The 27,311-nt window shown below is 38.1% G+C and overlaps 1 protein-coding gene and 1 non-coding gene across 5 annotated transcripts in view; one reads left to right on the top strand and one right to left on the bottom strand.

Annotated features, from left to right (window-relative positions):
• Positions 1 to 27,311, bottom strand: part of Apaf1 (apoptotic peptidase activating factor 1) — a 71,636-nt gene that overhangs the window by 28,546 nt on the left and 15,779 nt on the right. For all 4 annotated transcript variants that reach the window (XM_013159364.3, XM_063255416.1, XM_013159365.3 and 1 more), the window contains exons 6-16: positions 25,083 to 25,195; positions 24,821 to 24,952; positions 23,146 to 23,384; positions 22,590 to 22,757; positions 21,728 to 21,859; positions 15,004 to 15,117; positions 14,390 to 14,574; positions 10,900 to 11,026; positions 9,365 to 9,490; positions 7,545 to 7,676; positions 6,564 to 6,689 (exon numbers count right to left, since the gene is read on the bottom strand). In XM_013159364.3, the coding sequence (XP_013014818.1) occupies positions 6,564 to 6,689; positions 7,545 to 7,676; positions 9,365 to 9,490; positions 10,900 to 11,026; positions 14,390 to 14,574; positions 15,004 to 15,117; positions 21,728 to 21,859; positions 22,590 to 22,757; positions 23,146 to 23,384; positions 24,821 to 24,952; positions 25,083 to 25,195 (1,594 nt within the window). The remainder of the gene's footprint in view (positions 1 to 6,563; positions 6,690 to 7,544; positions 7,677 to 9,364; positions 9,491 to 10,899; positions 11,027 to 14,389; positions 14,575 to 15,003; positions 15,118 to 21,727; positions 21,860 to 22,589; positions 22,758 to 23,145; positions 23,385 to 24,820; positions 24,953 to 25,082; positions 25,196 to 27,311) is intronic.
• Positions 16,481 to 16,612, top strand: LOC134477480 (small nucleolar RNA SNORA63). The gene has a single exon (XR_010049531.1). It is a non-coding gene; the product is annotated as a small nucleolar RNA SNORA63 (small nucleolar RNA).

The raw sequence follows: 27,311 nt of genomic DNA, 5'->3' as shown, positions 1-27,311 counted from the left end.
GGGGGACTGAGGTAGGAGGACTGCAAGTTTCAACGCAGCATGGATAATTTAGCAAGATCCTGTCTCAAAATAAAGGGCTGCAGGTGCAGCTCAGAATCATCCCTTCGACCGAAAGAATGAAAAAAAAACTGCTTTTAAGGCTTTAACTCAATTTTCAAAGCACAGCTCCCAGATAAAACCTGATTTTTCTGACCAGACATATCTTTAGATATTTCTTGAATTTTCAGAAATATTACATATACTAAGAACTGTAACCATAACTAAAACCTTCCCCTTTGCAACAACTGTGGGTGAACTGAATAAAGCAAAAGAGACAGCAGGGACTGAAACAGCCTTTCCTAACACCAAAGAGAAAAAAACACAACTGCCAGAAGCTTCACATGAACCAGAATACATGAGAAGTCACACTCTGTTTCCCTATTAACAAGAAAAACAAAGCAACTGCCTGGATATAGGAAAGAGAGAGGAAAATGACATGATCTGATTTCATTACACCTGCCTAAGCTACTACATCTGCTCATGAGCGTGGCTTTAGCTCCCACCCACACAGGGATGAAATCCCACACAACCAGGGACCGGATAAATTATGCCCAGCATTTCATTTTCCTGCTCTGTGTCCAGGGTCCCCATGTACCTTGAGCCTCTGTGCATTAAATGACAATCTTAAAAGACTCACATTTTGAAACAATTTATCATCTAAGCCCACTCCCCCCCCCAAAACCCCACGTTTATCACCATGATGTCCTACAAAAAGCCTAGAGAATTATACAACCAGTTAGGGCAGAATATAATTTTACTGTTCTCTTCCCTCAGATGGTAAAATGTTTAGAAGACTTTGACCTTGAAATGCTGTTATCTAACATCATTTTGCAGGACCTCTGCTTGGTGTATGTCACTGTGTCTGTGCAAACTAGCTGGTGACACTGGCTTAATGGCACTGTGGGAAAGCCACCACCAAACTCAGGCGGTCTCCCAGAGGGTGTGGCACTGTCTGTCCCCTGCTGCTGGTGGTGCTCACAGGTCCCTGACAAACGGGGACTTTCAAACACTTTCCCTGAATCTGAAGAAGGCTTGGCTTGACTGGAATAGAATCCGCTAGGGTTCACATTGTTAACACATTTATGAAACACTATGTTAATCACTTCATGCTTAGACTACCCTCAAGAAGTTTACAGGCCAGCAGGAGAGGCAAGACAAACACCTAAGTGACTCTAACATAAGAAATGTCAGCTATGTCTCTTGAGAGGAAAAGACAGCCCAACAAGAATGCCACATTTGCCAGGCGTGGAGGTACACTTGAGAGGCTGAGGCAGGAGGACTGTCATGGGGTTGAGGACAGCCTAGGCTATTTAGTGAGTACTGCAAGAAAATAAGCTTCAGGTTAAAGGCACAGAAAGCACACATATACTCACCCCCATGCCCTTCTAAAACTCAGGTAAAATAACTGTAAGGGAATTTTTTTCTCTAGGTGTCACTCACAAGACAAAGAAGAATGGTAGAAAAGATTACAGCAATAAAATTATAAAGGCTACAAAGCAAAAAGAAAAGTAATAAGAACTCTAAAACTGAATCCTGAGCCAGCAGTAGGGAAAACCAAGCAGCGCAGTTCATGCCATAAATCTAAAGGGTTCAGCAAGTGCCGCGCTGGCACCTCCTGGGAAAGGCAGAGCTAAATCGAGAGGACGCTAATGACCCATGAGATCCCCTCCTGACTCTGTCCTAAGAATACAGGGCTATTCCACACTTGACACAGTGAAAGCAGAGCTGGAATACTGGAAATGGGTATTAAGAGAAAGCTGCTATTTCAAATGTTGAGATCTCTACATGCCTTTTCAGAATTTACCAGTGAAATGCATCCCTTCAAGTAGGAAGAGACAGAAAATTTTTCTCTGAACACTCAACTACATTAAAGCAAGACATAAAGACTCTAACTTCAGGAGCTCACCACCTAAACATGAAGGCCAGATAGTCCTATAAACTCCTTAGCACCACAATCTTAAACATAAGCAGAGAGCAGAGATCCTACAGCTAGGATAGATCTCTACTCTATAACAAAAGCAACAAACAGAAAACTGCAACAAGACATCAATGTGAAGACTTTTAAAAAAACTAATACTTGCAAAAAGATTTTAAAAACTACATTCATGAAAGAAGAACAGGAGAAAGATACTAGAGAAAAAAAAGAAAACACAGAAAGATTTACAAATGGGAAGGAGAACAAGGGTAGAGGGGGAGGGAGCAGGAGGAGAAAAATTTTTATCAGGTACAAATTCTCTATGATGAATGTGATCATGATGCGTATCTAAAATGCACCAATAAAACCTAATTTAAAAATATATATAATACAAAAAGAAACATCGTAAGAATGAGTACTATATGATAGCAGAAGTTAAAAACTCAATAGATTGAGGCTGTCCTGGGTTACATACTGAGTTCAAGACCAGCCTGGACAACAAGAAAGACCTTGTCTCACCAAAAAAAAAAAAAAAAAAAAAAGAAGAAGAAGGAAATAAACCTCAAATAAAGCTAACGAAATCCCCCAGAAAGGAAGGCAAATGAACAAGAGAAGGAGATGAAAGAAAGTTTAAATTCAAGAGAAAAAAAATACATACTATGTGGTTGAATTAACTAGCTACAATGACTTTTATTAATAAATCATGAACACTGTTGTAATTGAAATTACCCAACAGGGCTGAGGATTTAACTTAGTGGCATAACCGTCCGCCTGGCAAGCATGAAGTCGTGAGTTCTATCCTCAGTACCAAAAAAAAAAAAAAAAAAAACTAATCATGAAACATAATGGAGCCACAAAACACCACCACATTTGGGAAGAAAATAATCAGTTGAATTTAGAGCACAATAACTCTGAGGCACAGTGGAACATTAAAGTGACAACAACTAACAAGCTGTTAGGAATGCAGAGCAGGGCACCCAGGGGAGATGAAGCTGGAGACGAAACAGCGGAAAGTCACTCACAGAAGGTAAGAGCGCTGCAGCCATGAGACCAGAAAGAGGGACGGAAAAGAGGTCAGCAACGTGGTAGCCACTGTCAGATGCTACAGGAACAGCAGAATGTAATGGGCAGGGAAGAGAACTAAAGAAGCGGTTAGGAGGTGAGCGGAGAAGGATGACACTGCTGATGTTTTATTCAAATAAGGAGTTTTAAAAAGAATGATTTAAGTTTAAATGCTGGTAATACATTATGACAAAAAGAATAGAACTGAAGAAAAATACCAGCTGGTACACTAATCCAGAGTACATTAGACTTGATGATAAAAAAAATGCAGATGAAGGATAAGACTGGACTTTACATTCTGCAAAGGAATACAAGGAAGATGGGAGGAGGCTAAAAACGGGTTAAGCAACGAGCAGGTGCTCAGGAAATGAAGGGAAATATAGATGATCCTCCACTGGGCTCTGGAATGTCTCTGAAGGCCCATTGGTCACAGGTTTGGTCCCCCAGCTGTGGGTTAATTGAAGGTTGTGGAGAGGGAGGGAAGATAACGTGCCCAAAGGAGATGTGAAACCCTGGTCTCCTCCTCTCTCCTTTGCTCCTGGCCTCTGCTCTGCCCTGTACCCCTGCCACAATGTGCTGCCTTGCCCCAGACCCAAAAGCAAGTATTTGTTACAATAACAGAAAACACAGATGGCTTTGTTTAGTCAAAAAGGGAAAGACAATGACTATTTTAAAAGACAATCCAAGGGAGAAGCAAAGGTTTTCACATTTTCATAGTACGGGCTTCAGGAAAGCCCAAGAACATTTACAGACTATGGGAAAGTATCCAAAAAAAGAAAAATCAAATAAGCAACATAAGAGATAAATAGTGACTGAAGCAAGGTACCATGGAGGGGAGGGGTAGCAGAGGAATTTTTGGACACTGGGATGAGGAAAACAATGGGAGTTTTTTTAATGGGAAGCTCTCTTTTGGGGGGTACAGATGTTGAGCTTTTGGGTAGGTAATTTTAACCCTTTGAATTGCTATGAAGTAAGGTTATCACAGAAAAAAAGGGCAAGTGCAAGAAAGGACTAGAATAGGCCGTACAATGGGAAACAGCAAAATGGCTAGGAATGAACACACTCTAACTCAGCAGCAAAGAGGCGACACAGCTTAGATTTGTGGAACAGATAAACGGCTTGATTTAAAAACCTTGCTGAATGTTCAACAACTAATTAACAATGAATGATGTCCGACCTGTGTCCCGCCTTCTTTGCCCTCTTTTTGGTATGTTATAAAGAAATTTTGTCACTTATGTACACTCAGTATATTATATATTTTAAATATGGCCCCAAATAATTCTCTTCATTCAAAAGCAGAGCCAAAAAAAGAAACAAAGGAGATGCAGGTTGGGCACAGTTGGAGGCTGCGGAATTGTCAGTGGAGATTAGATGGAAAGAGCTTGCCTTGACACGTAAAATGCCTTCTTCTGAAGTCATTCACGCAGCTAAAAACCAGGAAATAAAGGCTGACGGGACCAAAAGAATCTTCCAGAAGGTGGCTGCCTTAAGTCATCCACGGCTATTCTAAAAAACCTCCTGTTACGGTTTATGTCTAGATGACTCCCCAAAGCCTCACGCAGTCATCAGTGGGGCTTTTCAGAGGTGGCTAGATCTGGAGTAGGATGCTAGAATCAAGGATGTGTGATTATTTAATTAGCTCACTGATTGGTTTGGCACAGTTACGGACAGGATTAAGGGTAGCCTGGATGGAAGAATATAAGAGACCGAAAAAAGGTCACTGCTGATCTCTTGCTGCTTGCTATTTCACTGTTTTGTTGCCTTCTGCCTGCCATGAACTGCTTCTCCTCCTGGATCCCCTTCTGTCATGCTACCCCGCCTTGGAGTCAACCAACTATAGAATAAAACCCTACAAACTTTGAGCCAATTAAAACCTTCCTCTTTAGCTCTGCATGTCAGGTAAAAGTAACCAAGATGCATCCTAAATACATGGGTCATCCTAAAGAAAAAGACAGACATTTGATATTTATAGATACCAAATTGCAGACACTAAAATTCATTCGCCTGAATATTCTACCTAACAATGCTCCCCAAATTCACTATTAGCTAGCTTAAGTCTACAAAGTAGAATTCTACCCTGAAAGGATTTCTAGGTGCCCTGGAGTAATTTATATAAAAAAATGAATTATCCTCAGTCAATAAAGAGGATGAAAGCCTAACAGAGTAGCATCAAGAGGGTTTATTTTGCTAAGGAGTCACCTAGAAATATTAACAAATGTCCATCTACAGAGATTCTAACAAACAAGATAGTACCCAGGAGAATTCAAGTATTTCTCTAGAAGTATTGTATATGTCACAGTTACTGAGTTTGTGTTTCGGGTACAGTTCTATACTATGAACCTCAGCAAAGACTCAATAGAAAGATGACAGGGTCACTGAAGATCATTAACCTATGGTCAATCTTATCAAAGAACACACAAAAATGACTGAACAGCACACCTATTTATACATGGAAAACAAAGATAAACTAACCAGTTTGTATCAATAGATTAACAGACTGACATCGTCAAAACTATTCAGAACCACATAGACATTATAAGAGAATACTCTCCCAAAATATGCTTGCATAAAGTTCTTGGGTAGCAAAGAGAAGGGACAAGAAGGGCAACAGAGGCAGAAATAAGAAAGTAAAATTTAGATTTTATTTCAGAAGCCAAGTGGGGATTTAAAGATAAGAATTAGTTTTCTTTGGAACATAAATGTCAAGATACCATATAAGCTTTGTTCCATAAGTCTTGCTTTTGTTCTTGGTATCAGGGATCAAACTCATGATCTTGCATTTGCCACGCAGGTACTGTGTCACTGAGCAATATCCCCAGCCCCTATAAGTCTTGTGTTATTTCTCCATATGGCTTTTCAAAAATGGAAAAACAATCAAATAAAAGGCAAAATAAATCTGTAAGTAAAAACGGCCTTTTACAAACCTTACCTTACAGATCTTAAAATACTTGCAGAATACATGCTTAAAACTTAAGAATTCGAATTATATGAATTTAAACATTAGATGTAAACCAATCACAACCAATCATTAGGACAAGCAATTATAGTTACACTGATTACAATACTGAAAGTTGAAAAAGGAGCTTTTTCTGTAGAAAAATACAGCACTATAGTTTGGATCCTGAATATCTCCAACGGCAATCTCTTAAAGCTTGGTCCCTCACCTGTGGCACCATCAGGAAATGGTGGAAGGTCCCTGAGGCAGGGCCTAGTGGAAGGAAGGAAGGTCCCTGAGCAGGTGCCTTGGAGGGGGTTGTATTGAGATCCTGGCCCCTTCCTGTGCCTCTGTTTCCTCACCACCACCAGATGAGCAAATTCGCTCTACCACACAACCCCAGCTATACTACAGGCACAAAGGTGACAGGGGCAAGCAACTATAATCTCTGAAACTGTGAGCCAAAATAAACCTTTTCTCCTTATAAGTTGTTTCTTTCAAGTACTCTGTCACAGTGACAAAAACAACTAACAAACAGAAACTGATTTCCATAACCAAATCGTAAGACTTTCCTAACATTACAGCCCATTTTAATAATGTACAAAAACTTACCTTTAATGTTCCATCAGCTGAGCAACTAGCCAAAAGTTCATCATCTGGGGAAAATCTGCAGTGAGTAACTGAGTTCAGGTGGTTAATCAGGGTATTTCGACAATAGTTTTGATTCAAGTCCCACAGCTATTTGAGAAAGATAAAAAGGATACATTTAAAAAAACATACTAAATAAAGAAAAATCAGAAATCATATCAACCCCTTCCTCCCTTTCCAATTAAGATCTTTTGGCTGAAGAACAACGAACAATTCACAGTGACACAAAGGTGTCAAATACAAAGATAAACGTAGGATTTTTAGGGCTGCCTTTAGATAACATCTAAATCTACAGAGGGACTTGAAGGTTCACAGAAGCTTCTACTCTGATCCCTAAATAACTAAACTAATTACTAATTATTTTAACTGAGTAGTTTAGTTTATTTTAACTGAGTAATTTACTCAACTACAAAAAGTTAGAAGTAATATGCAATATAACCTGCCTTCATTTTTGAAACACTAAGTTATAAATATGGTCATTTCTAAGAGTTTAAAAACCTTAAGACTACAAAGTAGGCTAAAAGTAATTAATGCTCTAAAAGATTAATTGAAAATTATTATTAAAGTGTTATTATTAGAAGACTATTCCCTTGCTCTTGGATAGGAAGAACATGTGAAAATGGCCATATTCCAAAACTGTTATACTGATTTTAATACAATCCCAATCAAACTACCATTAATATATCTCACAGATCTAGAGAAAACATTCCTAAAATTCATTTGGAAACAGAAAAGATATAGAATAGCAAAGGCAGTGCCTGAATCCGGATTCTTGTCCCTTCCAGACTTTTCAGTTATGGGAGCTAATACCACCTTTCTTCTAGGGAGAAGGGGTACTTAAGTTAATACGGAAGTTTAAAAAAAGTCCTAATAATACATGAGAAAATCAAAGGAGATCTTCTGATGTGTCTTTGTGTCTCCATAATTCTCAATATTCACACTTACTTTGAGCAAACAGTCATTTGATGCAGTGGCTAAGAGAAGATTTTGACTGCTGTTGGTGAAACAGCAGCAATTGACTTGCTCTGTGTGTTCATCATAGATATGTACAAGTTTCCCAGTCACAGAATTCCAAATCTGAAGAGAAGAAAGAAGACAAAATCGCATTATTTCAGGAATGATGCAAATGAATGTCCCTCTCTCTCTAGGGTACAATAATATTTTCCCTGAGTGTTTGTTAAACACTATTTGTAAATCTACACAATTCTGTCTATAGTACAAAGGGAATCCTCTGAAAAGGAAAGATTCCCTATGGTCATCTGGATGACAGCGGCAGGGAACAGCAGGAGCAGCATGAAGGACCACATACAAGACAAGCTTCTACCACTTAGGACTTGTACGTCCCCATCAAGCCCCTGCCAGACCTGCATCCCAGTTCCCTCTGCTGCAAACTGGACACGAATGCCTGTCCTACCCAATTCCACCCATCAAAGAGACAGCAGTGGTAAGTGTAGATGCCATGTAAGGAAATACAAAGGCCTGGGAGTGTAGCAACACTTGTCTAGCACACAGGAGGCCTGGGCTCAATCCACATACCGATAACAGTAATAATAGTAATGGTAATAAGGCTTGTTCAGTGAAAATAAACAATATAAGGAAGTGTGTAGTATAAGGCCAGTCACAGTAAAAAGTAACTGTCATTGTAGTCTGTAAAACAATTAAGCTGTCTGTTCCATATAACAACGAACAAAAGCAATAAATTACCTAATGCATCTTCAGCATTAGGACTTTTATTCTTCAGAGGTGCTCGTGCTCCCTGCCTGGCTATCTCCCTATATCTTACCCGAGCACTTACTGTTTATCTAGTTTTTAAGCTCTTTAATGAATATTTCTGTATCTTATTTTGCACTTTGAGTTCTGAGAAAACAGACACTCATACTGCATGTGCTCTTCACCTCAGAACTGTCCAGTGCAGCTGATTCTAAGTTGGATTCAGTAGAAGCTATGGAGTAAAGTACCTGTTGGCTATAAAGCCACTGAGTTACTCAGTAGTTTTTGCCACATCTCAGTTTTAATGTGGACATTTCCTGTTCCTCTGTGAGTGTGACAATTCCAAGAAATCTCCCTAAGTCAACTTTCTTGCCCATTCTGCTTCGCCAGATTCAGTATTCCACAAGCCCTTTGAAAAAAGCCTCACGTGAGGTCTTGCCCTCAGTTATCAGTGACTAAACAAGTCCTAAATTGTTAGTTTTTCTTAAATTCCACATTGGTTTTTCTTTAATTCCATAAATGCCTCAGCTAAAAGCTAAATTTAACATACAGAAAGAATAACAAAGATAAAAATTACCTTCTTTACTTTTGCTGTTTACTTTTTAGGCTAGTAACCTATTAGTTTGTTCATCCATCTGGTTTCACACTGAATATATAAACCAGTTCATAAAGGTTAAAAAATAGTTGGGTTACATTTCATAAATTATATTATTTTACAACCATTATCTGTTTTGTAGAGCATTTCTTCCAATAACAATGCACTCAAAGATGTCTGATGATATTTAACCCACAAATCTGTCTACTAACAGTAGGCAGGTTCATTAATTTTTAATTACTTTCCCCCCACTGCCTGGTAAATACCTCAGGCTGATCAACCTAAACATTTCTGCTGGTGCTTAAAAACAAAGAACCTTTACACAGCATTAACTTACAATGCATCAAGTTAGCAGATGCACAAAAGCATAGGTCCTTTAACCCTACTATGGTCCCTCTGATACAGAAAAAGAAAGTGAATTCTGCAGTGATTACAACTCAAGAAGAAAATACTTTCCTACCTTCACTTTTTTATCCACTGAGCAGGTTGCTATAAATCTGTCATCTGTGGAGAACGCACAGCAAAGTACTTCATCCTCATGAGCCTTGACTTCTAGAAGTTTCTCTCCTGTTTCAGCTTTGAACACCTGCATAGGCAACAATAAAATATTTTTCCTAAAAATCCGTTAACTGAGGGTCATAATTAAATAAAAATCTTTCTTTAAAGGATCTTAAATAAAAAATAGAAGATATTTATAATTTTTATAAATATAAAACAGAAATGCACTTTAGCAAAATCACTCCAATAAAACTGTTTTATAAATATAAAACAGAAATGCACTTTAGCAAAATCACTCCAAAATCAGAAATTCAACCAGAATTGCTAAGTCATAACATACAGAGCTATCCTTTGTAAAAGGAGTAAACTACAGTACATACCAGTGGCAGAATATAGCTTCAATTTATTGAGACTATCTTGGCAAATTCCTAATAATCAACTAAAAACCATTTCATTCAATGTGCTTTCTTTCTGGAGCTTTTTTCAAAAGCTGAAATCATTAAAATTCATAATTAGGTCCCATAGAAGTAAGGTATGCAGTCATAATCTTGGAAATACTAAAATTACTCTAAATATAAAAAAACTCTAAAAGTTTTAACTCATTTGATCTGGTTTCCTTCAAAACCAACAGGAAAACCAAATGTGACAGTAAGTGACTATAATTCCAGCTACTTGGAAGCGAAGGCCGGAGCATGAGAAATTTCAAGCCAGACTTGGCAAGTAAGATGTCTCAAAATAAAAACTTTTTTAAAAAAAAAGTTGAGATGGGAGATTGAGGCAGAAAAACCTCAAGTTCATGCCCAGTCTAGGCAATTTAACAATTTAACGAGACTCAGCCTCAACATTTTTAAAATTGTTATAAGAGCTAGGGATGGGGCTGAGGATATAGCTCAGAGGAATAATCACCTGCCTGTTAAGTGTAGGGTCCTGAGTTTGATTCCTGGTACCAAAAAAAAAAAAAAGAGCTAGGGATGTGGTAGAGCCCTGACCTTGTCGACACAAGGCCCTGGGCTCTTCAGTACTGCAAAGGAAAAACAAAGAAACAATTATAAAATAAAAGAAAAGTACTCATTCATTTTCTAAAAGCAAAGAAGAACTTATAAGAAATTACTTAAGGCATCTTTGAAAATAATCTTGTCCAATTCTTATTTATAGTCTGAAATATATGTCTACACTTTTGATAAACTGTTTTACTTAACCACTGTTTTTTCCATCACAGGCCTATCCACTGTGCTACCAAGTCCCGCTGTCTTTTATTTCTTTATTACTCTTAGCTGGCAAATGGATAGCAGATAACTGACTGGGAAGGAGAAAGGCTATCTATCATCCAGTGAGTTCAGAATATGAAACATGTATCTTTAAAACCTCTAGCGAATACTGTCATAAAATGTTCAAGAGATTCAGATTTCTCTTCTATTTCTAACGTGCAATTTCCTTCAATCTTGGAACTGAACACATTCCAATCTACAGAGAACTGGGTTAAAAAATCTGTTTTACCTGTAAAGTTTTATCAGCTCCACAAGAAGCTATTCTTTGGCCATCCTCAGAAAAGCACGCATGGTAAACGGCATCGGTATGGGGGCGGACAACCAATCGAGAGAGATTCTTGATGGTTTTTTTGTTTCTATATGCAAAGAAAAAAATGAATGGAAATTCAATAAGTGAGAGTAAAAGGGACTATTTTCTTACAGTAACAAACTATCTTTCAACATGGTTATATACCCCAAAATATAAAATTTTAAGTTAGTAATATCCACATGTGAAAAATACAGCTCTGAATAGCTGACAATGAGAGACTGTCACAGGCTGAAATACAGCTGATACAGTGGGAGAAAATGAACAGCAAGAAATAGTAAAAATAGGGGCTGGAGGTTTAGCTCAGCAGCATAAGCACCTGCCTTGCAAGCAGGCAGTCGTGAGTTCAATCCCCAGTACCAGAAAAAGACAAAAAAAAAAAAAAAAAAAAAAAGTAAAAATAACAAACTCAACAGTTCACAAAGGAACCAAAACTAGACTATAGTCAGCTGACCAAACTATAGCCAACCAGTGTGCCCCAGGCTAAGTCCTTGTTCAGGCGCAAATGGTAGGAAACCAGGCTATGCTCCAGTCCCAGGTCCCTTTCCCAGGTACTACCCTATGGGAACCAGTCCACTCTGGTCTTTCCCCACCCAGGTGTTACTTGTAGGGACCGATTCCTGTTAGTTTGTCACCCTGACTGGGGGTAAGCAAGAATGAACCCAGATGCAGAGTTTAGCATGCAGGCAGCCAGGGGCTCTTGCCTCTAGTGAGTAGAGAAGCTCCAAGCACCTGGCTCATCCTGCTGTGATGCACTAAAACACAGGTACAAGCAACTAAAGCAACAAGACTGATCTGCCTCACACTATCCACTGTACTGATCCCAGTCGTGTTAACCTTTCCCCAGAACCAGCAATGCCATCATCCCTGTGTGTTGCCAACAGAGCACAACTGCTTCCTTTTTCCTTTGTGCTCACAGAGAAGGCCAAGTAGGCCTCAATTCTCCTTAACTGGTTTCCCACACCAAACCAATACTAAGATTCCATTTTAGCCACTAACTCAAACAGGTGATTGTCTTCCAGAAATTTCTGCTGCATACCAAGCATATGGGCCATACCTAATGCTTACTTCTTGTGGGGAACCACCCAGACCTGAGAATGTGACCCCACTGTCTAGCACAAGCACACAGGTGAGATATAGTTATATAACCATATAACCATGACTCAGCACAGGCAAACATGCATGCATTGGTTACAGCACTACACAAGAATGTAAATATATGATACAACCCGTGTAAGAATTATAAATAAAGATGCAGGCAGCTCTTATGCTCTCCTCAGCTCCGTGCTGCCTGCTGTTGCTGCTGCTGTTTGACATAAGTGTGTTCTTTAACCTCAGAACCTGTGAAAATTTCCCTTGGGCTCCCCAAGTAGGCTGATAATACTATTCTTGATGACAGGGATATGTATTAAGTACTTTCTATGAATTAGGCACTGTGCTCAGCACTGTATGTATCGATATACACACACTTAAGTCTTTTAATCTTCACAATAGTGCTGTGAAAGAAGCTGAGAGAAGCTAAACAACTTTCCCCTAATGATATAAAACCAATTCCTGGCAGAGCTAGAATTCAAGCCCGTGTAGTTTAGAGCCACTCTTCCTTTAACCTCCAGACTATTCTAAACCAAAGAATATGACTATTATGGGAGAAAAACAAATAAACAGATAACCATAATAAAGGGTGACAAATGACACAAGTGGACAAAGAGCACGCATCCTAGAACACTGACAGATCTAACTAGTTTCAGTTAGGAGGACTGCTTTTCTCAGTAAAACCTTCACTTTCCCTTAGTGGAAGAAAAACCTCTATTTTCAAAGAAAATGAAGGATTAACTCTTGGAAGTAGAAAGTTAGGAGAAAGAAAGTTTCTGATTTTTCATTTTATATCTAATTTTTTAAAATCAGGACATATGTAAAATAAAACCAACAAAAAAGTAAAATTACACTGGAACTAAAACAACTGTTAAAAACATTCTCAGATATTACCTTCTTCATGTAACCTCCCCAAATTCCTCACTTATCTAAAGTACCTACAGCTCTAACTCCTTTTCATATGCACTTGTGTTGTTGTACTTATCACATTATATTGTAATTATCTGCTTAAGCCTTTTTCTTCGCTACTAGATTGAGAACTGCTTGGAGAAAACCTCAGTACCTACTAACAATGCTTACAGAAACTTAAATGTTTGCCAAATTACACTGAGTCAAAGGAATCACTCTTGGCAACCTGGCTTATTTGTAAAGAAGCCCAGGGCAATAGAGATCATGGACACCAACCTGGGTTCAATTTGCACATAAATTACACATGTAAAAAGACAATCACTCACATTTGTATTTCCAGCTGTAGGAGCAGCATGGCATATGGAGCAGCAAATACATAAAGATAACATGCCTGGGTTTAAGTCCCACTCAGATACCACAGGAGCCAAGCTATCTATGCCTGGGCAATCAATATGTGTATCACAGGTCATTGTGAAGAGTATGATCATTAGTAAATACTAGGTATTACTTATGTGATTGTATATCTTTTCCTTTTTGCTAACTGGTAAAATTAAAATAAAAGTGAACTGCTTTCTTTAAAGAACCAGTATTCAGTGGACATTTAATAAGAGCTATATGAATGGCCAGGCATGGTAAAGCACACCTGCAATCCCAGCATTCTGGAGGGTGAGGCAGAAGTGATTTTGAGTCAGCCTGGGCTATACAGTGAGTTCAAATCTAGCCTGGACTATAGAGCAAGACTCAGTCTCAAAACAAACAAAAAAGAAAAAAAAAAAAAAAGAGATGTGTGTAGAGCAGACTACAAATTATTTCATAGGCATCACCTCACTTAAATCCTCCCAAAAGTGGGGCATACCAGTACACACTTATATAAACCCCAGCACTACAAACGCTAAGGCAGAATAGAGTTTGAGGCCAGTGTAAGCTACACCGCTGAATCTCAGACCAGCCTGGACTACACAGCAAGACCCTGTTCCCCGACAAACAAACAAACAAACAAAACAAACTCTTGTTATCTCCATCTCATATGACAAGAGTTATGAGCAGCTTGTTCAAAATCATAAACTTCTAGTTTTCAGCACAAAGATTCAAATGCAGGTCTAAGGCCTCAAAGCCCACACTCTTCACCACTACGCAGTACTAGGTTATAGTAAGTGAAATCCTTAGTGTTAATATTTAGGAGGACTTGTTAAAATGCCTTCTAATGAGGGACCTATTTTACGGACTTGGAAGATATAATCATTTTCTCCTATGCTTACTTCTCTGGAACTTTTCACTAAGAATGCTTTTTAAAAGTTCCAGCCCTTCCCAAAAGTAGTCAGATCTTCCTGGAGCGAATGTATTCATTCCCTGAAAAATAATGACACAGTTAGCACTCCACTTCCTTTGGTTTCTCTCCTAACCTACTTACATCCACTCCAGGTAGAGCATTCCGCTATCCACCTCCTGCTTGGCCTGCAGCTTTGCTTGACGATAAACTTCTGAAGTTTCCGGTTCACAGAGCCCCAGTTGTACAATATTAGGAAATGGCTGTCGTCCAAGAAGGTGTCCATTTAAAGATAAAAACTCCTGAAAATTCTCACAGACTGCGCCATCCTATGAATAAACTGAAAGCTGTTAGAAACATAACCAGACCCATGATCTGACATTTTTCTGTTTCTGTGATCTTGTCACGTTAAAGCCTTAAATGACTTATTCTCTATGTGAACCGAAATATAATAGCCAACCGTTAGGTAACAAATATATAGTGGCTTTTTCTGATTTTTAAACATAGAGTAAAAATCTCATTATCAAACACATTTCTTAAAACTTTTTTTAAAAAACCACCAAAAACCTTACCTTCCCAACTTTCAAACTTCAACCCTATCTACATTCCCAGTAGGGTAGAAAGCAAATTATTAGAATAATCAAAAGACAAAATGAAGAAATTATTTTTATTCAATCCTTCTATTCTGCTCAACCCCACCATTAAACTAATATTAGAGGTCAAATTAGACATCATTAACTTTTCATACTAACGTATACCTTTTCATCCAATATATGCCTGTATTCCACAAATTCATGAATCAAATGAGCAGGGCCTACAAGTTGTGTTTTTGCTTTAATCCAATCCAGGGAAAACATTAAAGCACAAAGCTCCTTAAAAAAAAAAAAAAAAAAAAGTAAAATCAGCAACACTGCTAAAAGACCAAAGCATTGAGGCAGGGTTAGCTCAGTGGAGTAAGCAGCTACCCAGCAAGCGCAAGCTCATGATCCCCAGTACAAAAAAAAAAAAACCAAAAAGACCAAAGCATTTTAAGTATCACCTCACTACTACAAAACTACTAAGAGAAACTTAGCAGACATCGAGAATTTAGGATGACAAGGACACTAGAAAAAAGAACATATCAGTGGTTCCAAAGAAATATAAAATCGGCTTCATCCTTTAACTCAAAACAAGTGAGTCACATAAAGATTTTAAAATAAAATACAAAACCCTAATAACTATTAAGCAATACAGATAAATCATTTTGTTACCGTGAAGTTAAGGAAATCTTTGTAATCAAGACATCAAAGCAAAATATCCAACAAATAAAAAGGTACATTTAACTACATAAAAATTCAAATTTTCAATACAGTAGAAAGAAACACAAATTTAAGACCAAAAATAAATCAGGAAAAATATGTACTTCCACTATACACAATAAACAGGGTTTAATATTATTTTTTGTAGAAAACTGTAATAAGACAAAAAATATTCGAACAGAAGAAAATATGTCAAGGCAAAGGATGAAAGCCAATTTACACACACACGTACACACACAGATGACAGCACCCTTCTGGAAGGTAGTGGAACAATCTGGATTCAAACTGAGACTGTATACACCATTTGACCCAAAAACTCCTTGTATAAAAATGAAACCAAACAAGTATAATTAAACTATCAACCAACTGGCGAATCGTGCTATAGTTATACAATATCATGCTGCTTTAAAAATTATGTCACTCTATACAAACAATGTGAAAATATGAAAGCTGGTGCACACCCATTTCCCAGCACTCTGGGAGGGTGAGACAGGAAGACTGCACGCTGGAGCCAAACCTGGGCAACCGTGACTTAGCAAGACCTCGTTCTAAAACAAAGCAATCAAAAAGGCTGCAGATGTAGCTCAGTGCAAAGGCCTAGGTTCAATCCTCATTATCAAGACAGGAGGCAGTAAGAGGAAGAGGAGGAGGAGGAAGCTGGGGAGGAGGAGGAGAAAGGGAGGAGGGAGGGAATGGAGGGAAAGATGGAACAACATATAAAATACTATTTCTTGGATGCACCTTGAGACCATAATTCTAAGTAAAATAAACCAGACAAGTTTAAATATTGCATTATTTCTCTTTTATGAGAAACCCAGAGCATAAGTAAGCAGCAAAATGGAGGCAAGATTGGGAAGTAAGAAGACATGTTCAAACAGGAAGGAGAATACGGGGGAGAAAGAAAAAAGGGATTTTTATAAAAGAGAATCAAAGGGAAAAGCAGGATTCAGACTACAACATGGCTGTAAAGTGCTGTGCTATTGTTCCCCCTGCTCAAAATAAACTTGTTTCTTAACTATACCTGTCTGCCATGCCTCTGTAGCAGTCAGGGACGCTTGGTCTCATACATGGTGAGGAAAAAAAAAAAAGAATCAAAGGGAAAAAACTGAAACAAACCGTTTGTAAATGGGAAGGGGACGAAGGGTTGAAGAGAGGGGAGTGAATGGAAAAAAAGAATTATGATAAACCACATACAGGTACAAATTCCCTATGATGAGTGGACTATTATGTATTAAAAATATATACTGACCTTCCGGGAGAACATGGCGGACAGATAGCAGCAGCTACAGAGGCTCTTGAGAGACCCAGCTTAGAATCCAGGAATGGAGCGGAGTGAGGAACCCTAAGCAAGAGGAGATATGCCCTGCTGACCCAAGTACGAACTGGGCTGAGAGAAACCAACTGGGAATGCAATCCTGGTGCTACAACAGGAACAGATAAAGCCTCAGCGTGGAAGCTGGAGCCTGCGCCACTGGAAGCTGCGATTTGGGTTTCCTGCTGCCACTGCTGCGTCTGAATTGGCTCGGCAGGGAGAGAGACGCGCGAAAGCTCTGAGAACAGGAATGGGTGAACGGAGTTGAGAACAGGACGGGCAGGGAGCTGTGCATCAACCTGTGGTGAGTGAGGGAAACGGGGACTCTTCCATGATCTAGGAGGCTCCAACAGAGGACATTCTGGGACCGGGCAGACTTGCTGGAATAGGACACTGTAGTGACTTCAGTCACATATCCCCCCCTCAAGCGGGATTGGTGAGCAGTGCCTAGCCTATGTGACACTGCTGGCTGAGACCCAGTAGGCTAGCATAACCCAAGGTCCCAGAGCCTGGAGGTGCACCCTAGCAGTGAAGCCTTTGGTAGGTTGACCTGGAGGGGCAGGCCCCGCATAGGCTGCCTGGTCTGCAACTTCCTGGTGCACTGTGGTGGGTGGGAACACCTAGCCGGCACAATTCAAACAGACTATGGCCAACAGGGAATGAAGCTCGGCCTCCTATATATGCTTGTATATAAGGAACAAAGAATATGGGAAGAGGGAGCAACAAGAAAGGCTCCTTGGCCCCCAATCCTGAGAAACATACCATAGCAGACATGGCACCAATAGACATAAAGCGCTATCTCCAGAGCCTCATAGACGAGTTTAGGAATGAAGTTATTAATGACCTGAAGCAAGACATAAGCAGAATAGTTAGAGAAATGCTAAGCACCACCCAAGAAAAAACAGATGGTGGAATGGAAGAACAAAAAAAAAGGGGGAGAATTATTTGATGGAGAAAATAGAGAAAACATAGAATACGTGAAGCAGGTTCAAAGAGATTACCAGGAAACTAAAAACTCTATTGAAAGCTGGTATAACAGCTTGAAAGAAACTAAGGATAGATTATCTGAACTGGAGGCCAGATTTGTAATATGGGAGCATGAAATGAAAAACTTCTTAAAAATAACAAAGAAACAAACAGCAATAATACAAAGGCTAGAAGATGATAAGAGGATCTATAACTTAAGAATTAAGAACATAAAAGAAGAGGTAGGGACACAAACAAATGAACTACAAAAGCTACTCGCAGAAATAATCCAGGAGAATTTTCCTAATTTAGCAAAAGGTAAAGATACTCAGATGTACGAAGCATACAGGACTCCAGCCACCTACAACCAAAATACCAGAAATGCAATATAAGAGCAGAATATTAAAAGCCATCAGATTGGAATGGATTGAAGGTCAAAAAAAAAAAAAAAGCCATCAGAGACAAGAAACAGATCATTTACAAGGGAACACCCATCAGAATTACAGCAGACTTCTCAGCACAAACCATCAAATCACAGAGAGCATGGGGGAAATAATTCAAGCTTTGAAAGATAATAACCTCCAGCCAAGATTAATATATCCTGCACAACTATCCCTGGAAATTGATGGAAAAACAAGGTGCTTCCAGGATAAAGAGGAACTAGGGGAATATGCAACCACCAATTCAACTCTACAGAGAATACTACAGGATATTCTAAAAAAGAAAAATACCAAGAATCCAGAAATAGTGGCAGAGAGGCCACAATGAATGGATCAGAAAACAAAATGAAGAAGACAAACTGACAAATAATGACAGAAAAAGATCTCAACAGAAATGAGGCAGAGAAGACTGGATGATAGGAACAGCTATTTTGGAGAAAACAACATCATAATAGGTAATGCTGATTTAATATCATCTTGTTTTGAAGTCCCATCAAGCTTTTGTTCTTCTGTCTCCATAGGTCTTAACATGTTGTATCTTATTGGATTTTATTATATGTGATAGTATAAACAAAAACTTTTATAGACAAGGAGATTATACAGAAACCATTGTTCATTTTCTGTTATTTGATTCTAAATACCCTGTAATACTATCATTCTCTTGAATGGTTTTACATTGTTTTGATATTTTTGATGCTACAGTATACAAAGTTATACTCAAAGATTTCAAGGAAAGAGACGAATATGGTAACAACTTTTATGTCGGGATTATCTTGTGGTGAAACACTATTTTGTTTAAATGGTTATGTTTTGATCTGCGCTGTTTTGTTGTTATGCCCTCTTTTATCTCAATCTCCATTTTATTATTTACTTTTTTATTTTTATCCTTTTGATTAAGGGAAAAATAAATTAAAAATAGCAGGATATATTATAGTAATCCACTTTGATTTTCTATTAACTTGATTTGAAGCCCTGTATTGCTCTCACCATCTTTTGACTGATGTTTCTCTATTCTGTTTTGCTTGATAGTACCAGGTTCGAAAGTTTAGGCAACAGCTGTGAAGATAGTGGGATTCATTATGATGCCCATTCTGGTTGACTATTATCTACTTTTGAAGACCTGTAATGTCTCCAATGTTTTAGTTTTGTTGGTTTTGTTCTTTACTGTTTTGTTCAATTTTATTATAACTGATGATATAGGCAATTCTTTTTGAGATAATGGGAGGCATTATGATAACCATTGTTGATCACTTTGTATTATGTTTTTACATTATCTATTATGTCCACCCTTTTGATTTGACTGACTCTGTTATGTCACATTTGGTTTTAAGTAATAAGAACCATGGGAGTTGGGGGCTGGGGATTTAGCTCAGCGGCATAAGTGCCTGCCTTACAAGCAGGCAGTCGTGAGTTCGATCTCTGGTACCAGTAAAAACGAAAAAGACAAAAAAAAAAAAAAAAAAAAAAAAAAAAGAACTGTGGGAGTAATAACCCAAAATGTGTAATAGTCATTGTACAAAAGAGAGGAAAAGAAAGTGCTCTAAACGATATAACTGCATGTATATTTAAGTGTATAAGATAGACAATGATATTACTGAGTTTTGTTGGATCATTGAACAGAACTGTTTACAGTCTCACTGTTTGAATATCCACTTTATATGCTTTAATTTTGTAACTTGAACAAATATTTCTAAGATGACAATATGTAATCCATTAACTAGTGATTTCCTACTGTTTATTTTTTTGTGAAATTCTGTATAACATGTACCCTTTTTCTGCTTTTTCTTTTTCTCCTTAAATAAAATTTTAAAAAAAAGAAAATATATACTAATAAAAATTTTTAAAGATGCTATTTCTGTAATGATACCACTTGGTTTCAAAACAAGTTTAAGTAAGCAAAACAGAAAACTATAAATAAGATCATTAGCAATGGATGTGAGCTTCATTTTCTTCCCTATAGATGTTTTTCTAATTATCTTTAAAAAAAGGTCTAAGAAGAAACTGAATCCTGTCACACTTATCATATATAGCAAAAACTTCAAAAATTTGCATTGATTCAGTGATTCTAAGAATCTTCAAAGGAAACAATACAGGTATAAAGAAGAATAAGAATATTCATTATAATGTCATAATGCACCAAAACTAAAAATAACTTAAACGTTCAATAGAGAGAGTTTGATTCACAGACATATACTGAAGAGCTATCATTCAGAGGTAGATTATTAAATATAAATATTCTGCTAGGTTAAAAAAAAAAAAAAACAGGCTACCACAATACACCAAGATAGAACTTTTTTTTTTTTTTTTGGTACCAGGAATCAAACTCAAGACCTCACACTGCCACTGAGCTACACCCCTGGTCCTAGAACATTTTTAAGCATAAAAAAATTACTAAAAATACGTATATTTTTCCAAAATGTTAACATTTTGAATAGTAAGTAGTCATGATAGCAAATGTCATCTACGTACTGATTCCCAATTCTTTATCTTCTGTCCATGAATATGAATTGCACATGTATATAAGTGTTCATTACTTCCAATGAGATGTCTTAGTAAGTACATCAGACCTAATACGGTCAAGACGAGTTGCTGACCCTCCACTTTCTTTTTTTTTTTTTTTTTTTGTCTTTTTCGTTTTTATTGGTACCAGGGATCGAACTCATGACTGCCTGCTTGCAAGGCAGGCGCTTATGCCGCTGAGCTAAATCCCCAGCCCCTGACCCTCCACTTACAAGCATGGCGGGGTGAGGGGACCTGCGCTCCTGCCTGGCCCGCTTCACTTCACAGCAGCTCCATTCTTCCCACTGCCCCAGCCTGGAGTCTACCCATTCTTCCCCATCACAGTGCACACCGAATCTGTCAGGAGCTGGTGATGATTCCACCCCACATTATCACTTTTTCTTCCTTCCATGTTTTGTCCTGAGCACGTAACAGCCCAGTGACATACCATAAATTTATATAGTATCTATCTTCCCCAAGAATATAAGCTCAATGAGAACAGAGACTTTGTGCCTATGTTGTATTTTCATAATGAAGAATAACGCCAGTCAGCAACGAGCGCTCAGTAAAAATTCAACAAATATATGTTCCCACTCTCCATTTCCTTTTAAAGCTTAAAAGCAAGTCCATACTCCTCATGAAGAAAAACTACTTGTAAAAAGAAAATTGGTTTTTACATGATTGAGTTACTACAATTACAAAGAGATCTTTTTAAATCACTACAGGTTAAAAAAATAAGATATAACTCTATTTTTATTAATCAAAAAAAGTCTAATCATAGGACAAAACATGTTTATGAACACGACACCAAAGCAAAATACAAAAAAAAGTACAACTTAACTATATAAAAGCCATACCTTCAACACACTAGAAAGCAACATAAGCAATATTTAGTATATAAATGAACAAAAATATTTGCAACTTATGTGGGAAAAGAAAAAATAACACTTTAAGTGTGCCAACTTACTTTGTGCATATTGGCACTGGCCATGTGATAGGCCAGAAAATTGTACCAATACATGCAATCCTCCTGATCTGGGGACAGAGTATGAAGTTGGTGATATCTCTGAAACTGAGTGATCATCTTCTTATGTAGATCCTAAAACACAAAATACACATTTCAGAGCACAGAAACAATTCTATAACATAAGTGCCACAGTAATTCCAGCTTACAAAGCTACTACCAATGTAATCTCCCAAAATACTTAATGATTACAACAGGAACAACAATAGCACATTTATTTAGAGAAACCAGATAGATTCCACTTTAATGAAATAACCAAAATGGACATTATTCATAAGACACATCAATACCAAGTACTCCCCAATCTGACACACTCAAGACATGAGATCTATTTCTATAATAATTCTCTTTTTTTTTTTCTGTAGTAATTCTTGCCAACTATGCATAACCTCAATCTCATCAGGAAAAAACATCAGACAAAATCATATCGGGACACTACAAATAACAGGCCAATACTGTTCAACAGCAACAATACCATGAAAGACAAAAAATAAAGAATTTTCACAGATTTGAAAAAACTAAGGCAAGCAGCAACTGGGGAAAGGAGCTGATGACATGCAACAGGAGATCCTGAATTGAATCTGGACCATTTAAGGACATCAGTGGGCAAGCTGGAAAAATCTAGTTATCAGTAGAGTATTAGTGGTAAGCACTGAGCTGCTCGACTATATCTGTTATGAGATGTGAACATCAGGGGAAGCGAGGTGACATGTTTATACATAAAAACTTTATACTGTTTTGTCACTTTTCTGTAAATACAAAATTAAAAAACTTTTTTAAAAAAAAATTACAGAGTTGCAAGTACCTGAAGCTGGCTGCGATTCTTCTCTGTAAGAAAATCTACTTGAAGATCATGTAAATAATAATAAAATGACTTTCCATTCCGATCACAAAATAACAGAGACTTATTAACAAACTCTTGTAGTATGTCTTCAACTTCCTCAGTTTCCATGTCCCAGAGAATACATAACACCTAGGGATTGTTTTAAGAATTTAATGTGCCACAGAATGACAGTGAAAACAACTGTAGTTCACACACACACACACACACACACACACACACACACACACACACACACGGCCCCAAATAAGAATGTCTCCATTTCATAAGAAGTCCAACTATTTCTCACCCTAGGAGACACAGAATCATTGGATGGTTTTCCAGTTTCGCTAGAACCATGAGCTGGCTCATGAGTTGGTGAGGCCACCTGCAAAGCAACTGGTGTACCCTCCTCTCTCCAGCCACTACCTCAGGCCCGTAATTTATCCTGCCACTATTCTCAGCCACAGGGTCTTCAGCACTATGTCCTAAGTCCCATGCCAAGCAGAGCCACACTGAGGACTCCTGACCCATCCATTACCTTTGTAGGCACCTTAACATCCTTCTGCAGGATGGAAAGATCCGTGTAATAGTCTTTGATGTCTTCTCTAAGCATTTCTACACTTATAGACATGGCTTCATCTAGAGCCTCATAATCATAAGATGAAGACTTCCTAATTCTCTTAAACTGCTTATTCTGAAGTTGCTTGAGGTAGTAGTCCCAGCGGTTGGGAAAATCACGTAAAAGTGCACCAATTAAAGATACTACAAGAGGAGAACCTAAAAAAAAAAAAAAAAAAAAAAAAAGTAACTGTGTTAATTCTACCTAATCTTTAAACTCTCCACTAAGTTAAGTAGTTCAGGCTGGTCTTGAACTCACTATACAGCCAGGCTGGCCTCAAACATGCAGCAATCCTCCTGCCTCAGCCTCCTGAGTGCTGGGATTATAAGGTGTTGTGCATCACCACACTGGACCAACCTAGTTTTGAAAATAATTTCCACTGCGTATTACCCAAAATCTTAACTTTTTCCTAACTGCCTTGTCTACTTCTAATTGTTTTAGTGAAATTATAAAACTAAGGAAAATTTCATTTAAGGCTTTTCATCACAGAATTATTTATAATAGTGAAATGTTCAATAGTAAAAAACTGAGCAAATCAAGGTAATTCACAATATCATGCCATTGATAATTTTTAAAAGATATTTAGCAATATGGAAAAATAATATATGCAAAAAGGATAAAACTATGTAAACTATTTTAATCTAAATTTTTGAGTATATGAAGTTTCAAATTCTAATATATGAAAAATACAGCAAGTAAAGCCCACCATGATGGTACATACTCTGAAGCAGGAGGATCACAAGTCTTGAGGCCAACCTTTGCAACTTAGCAAACTCTTGTCTCAAAATAAAACTAAAACAAGGAGCTAAAGATGTAATCAATACTCCCTAGATTCAAGTTCCAGTATCATTATAGAAAAAATAAATAAAAGCTACATATGAAACAAAGAGTAAATACAAAAACTGAGTAAATATTTGCAAAAATATAAAAGACTACTAGCTTCAATAGAGAATTTAAAATTTTAAACAATTTCTTTTTACTTCCTAAAAAAGAAGAAGCAATTGAAAATACTTATGTTACAAAAAGGTGAGTCAAGAATAATCTCTTAAATGCAAGTATCCAATAAACAATTGTGGTATTATGACACCAATACTTTGGCTTCCACTGAAGGTTCCCGGCTCATAACTCCCTCCTCAATTTGGACCACAGAAATAAACTTCTCTTCCCCAAAGTAAGTCACAGAAATGCTAATTCACATAAATTCTATGACTTACTCTGTCTGACAGTAAGTCACACAAGTGCTATTGTAGAAAGTGCCCCAGCCTACAGCCTCCAAAGGAAGGAATGTTGCGGGGAGCCCTAAAGCACCTGCACACACAGGGCCTGGGTTTGTCCACCCCTTTCAGAAGCCTCAGACCACACTCTGTCCAATCACTCAGCCTATCAATGTCGCCTCCATTAGAGACCCAAAGGTCAGGGTTCAGAGAGATTCTGAATGGCTGGGCACATGGAGATTTTTATTTGTGGCATTGGAGGTTCTGGACCTTCATACGGAGCTACAAACCCAGCTTCCTTTTTCATTTTTAATCTTGAAACAGGGTCTCCCTAAGTTACCTAGGCTGCTCCCCTTCATACATAAAATAAAGAACTATACCTTTGCATTCTTTTATAATACTGTGAGCTTGTTCTGGCAAATCTGTTTTCTTCATATTAACAAAAAGGGATAAAATTTCAAGTCCTTTTTCTTTTCCAAGGCCACTCTCCACAGGGACTACATGTTTAGGACCTGCAAGAAAATCGCAAGCCATAGGAAGTAACTTGGTATGCCACATATTCAGATGTCCCTGAACTGAATAATTAACACCTTTAGCACCTTTCCAGGTAAAGATACTAAAATAGAAATTAATCATCCTTACCCATCACTGAATCCGTAACACTTTTATCTCTGGTTGTAAGAAGAATCTGACACTGATTGTCAAAAGCTTTTAACACCCAAGGATCCCAAATATCATCCAAAATCAACAGAGACCTTTAAAAATAAGCACAATGAATCACTACTAATACTTATTTTCAGTTTCCTTTCAAAACAATCCTACCAGTGGTTTTTAAAATCTACCAAATAAAGGAATAAATGCCTGGCTTATGATTCTTCCTCCAATTCTTGCTATACTCCCTTTCCAAACGTTGATTCAAATTTTAAAAAAACCTACACTTTTCTTCTTCACACCCCAAATCGGAACATATTAACAAATTAAAATTAACTGTCCTACAAAAAAAAGTGAGTATGCCATACAAGTGTTAGAAATTGATTCATCCAGACATCACTTATTGAGTGCCTAAAGAGAACTATCCGCATAACAGAATGACCCAATTCAGTCTTTAAGCATGAAAACCAAACTAGAACTGAGCTTATTAGCATTAGAATAAATTATACATTTTTTTGTTTCATTTTTCTTTATTTTGAGACAGGGTCTCACCAAGAAGTTCAGGCTGGCCTTGAATGCATAATGATCCTCCTGCCTCAGCCTCCAGGGTGCTGGTGTTACAGTGGGCTCAGAATATCATGGTCTCAGAATAAATTATATTAACAATGGTATTTTCTACCCATGAAATCAATTTGTTTATTCAAAATAATAAAGGGCTTTTATGTTAATTCCTGATACATCTGTCCAAAAACCTTTTAACTCACCACAACAAATGAGAGAAACAATACAACTAAAACCTGAAGCAAAATTATACACTAACATTTTCATCTGAACAGCATACTACTCCTCTAGCAGAAAAAAATCTGATACATATACAGGTTGAAAAAAATGCAAATGTATAAGCCAAATAGTACAGAGAAACAAAGAAAAGACAGGCTTCAGAGCTATGGCCTCCTGTATCTGACAATCTGATAATTACTGTAATATTCTCCTATACAGGAGTTGCTTTCTTTTTGCAAAAGGAAAGAGGATTGAAGATGCTGAGCAATTAAAGAAGGAGCTGTTGGAGGGAGTTAGTTGGTTAAATGATCACAGGAACTGGTACATAGCATGTATGTCGACAGGGATAATGAGACTCCTTCCTTTCCTACCTGGATGCCTTATTTCCTTCTCTGGACTTCTTGCTCTAACATAGTGGAGGCAGACCTATGGCATGAGTTTTTAAGACACAAGATGTTAATGTAGGGTCATTTCTTTTTAAAGTAAATCCTCAGTATTCAGGTCTAATTGCAGTTTCAGCACTTTGTGCTAAGTAACTGGGCCCTGGGCTGTAATTTGTACTTGGTTTCTAAAAGGCCTGCCATCACTGCTCTAAGACTTCCAGTAGGACACTGAGTTGGCAGCAGTAAAGCAGATATCTTGTTCTGATCTCAGAGGTTACCTTGCTTTTTCATGCTTCTTGGGTCCCTATGTTGGTGTCTGTACAGTTGATGGATCAGTTGCCTGTAGTGGCTTTGGTAACGATAGAGTTTCTCTCATAGTGTGCAGTATTGGTTGCCAGGGCACACTGACTGTGGCTCCACAGGGGCACAACTATACAGCATCTATGTGGTTTCCCAGCTGTAGTCAGTATCAGCAATGCCTGTGGGTTCTCAGTGGCCTAAGCTGCTCCACCAGTTGGGATACAGTGTTCTTACATAGGGCAGATTCCCCAGCAGGTCTGGGGCTAGCATGCCCAGTTCTAAGTATGAGAGTTTCCAGTCAAGTACTATTGGTTTCCAGGGCTGTGTGCGGACCAGGGTGAGCAAGGCTTTGAACAAATAACAGAAGAGGCCCAGTGCCTGCCAGGCTATGATAGGGGCTGGGCCACACCAGAGGACCCAGAGGAAGTGCCTGCCAGTGTCTGAGGACTCAGGCTGCCATCCCATGGCCTTGCAGAGCCCAGTGGCTCGGTGCAGGGTCCCCAGATGTTCCTTAAAGCCTCGGTGGGCCAAGCTGCTCAGGGCAAGCTACTTGGCTGTTTCTCAGGTTGTACATACGATTACATTCTTAAAACAAGCAGCAACTACGCTGTGTCTCCCTCTAGCTAAAAAAAACTGAGTTGATAATACAGCCTTGCACAGAATTATCATAACCGCTGAATTAATCAATTATTGAAAAACTAAACTCATGAAATACACACATGTACCTCTAAAAAGACAACCTAACAAAATGGTCCCA

The sequence above is a fragment of the Cavia porcellus genome, unplaced genomic scaffold (genome assembly GCF_034190915.1).
Source record: "Cavia porcellus strain 051 isolate PalLab524CR breed Dunkin Hartley unplaced genomic scaffold, mCavPor4.1 scaffold_8, whole genome shotgun sequence".
Taxonomy (NCBI): domain Eukaryota; kingdom Metazoa; phylum Chordata; class Mammalia; order Rodentia; family Caviidae; genus Cavia; species Cavia porcellus.
The sequence above is the reverse complement of the archived record's forward strand: the minus strand, read 5'-3'. Positions and strand labels throughout refer to the sequence as shown.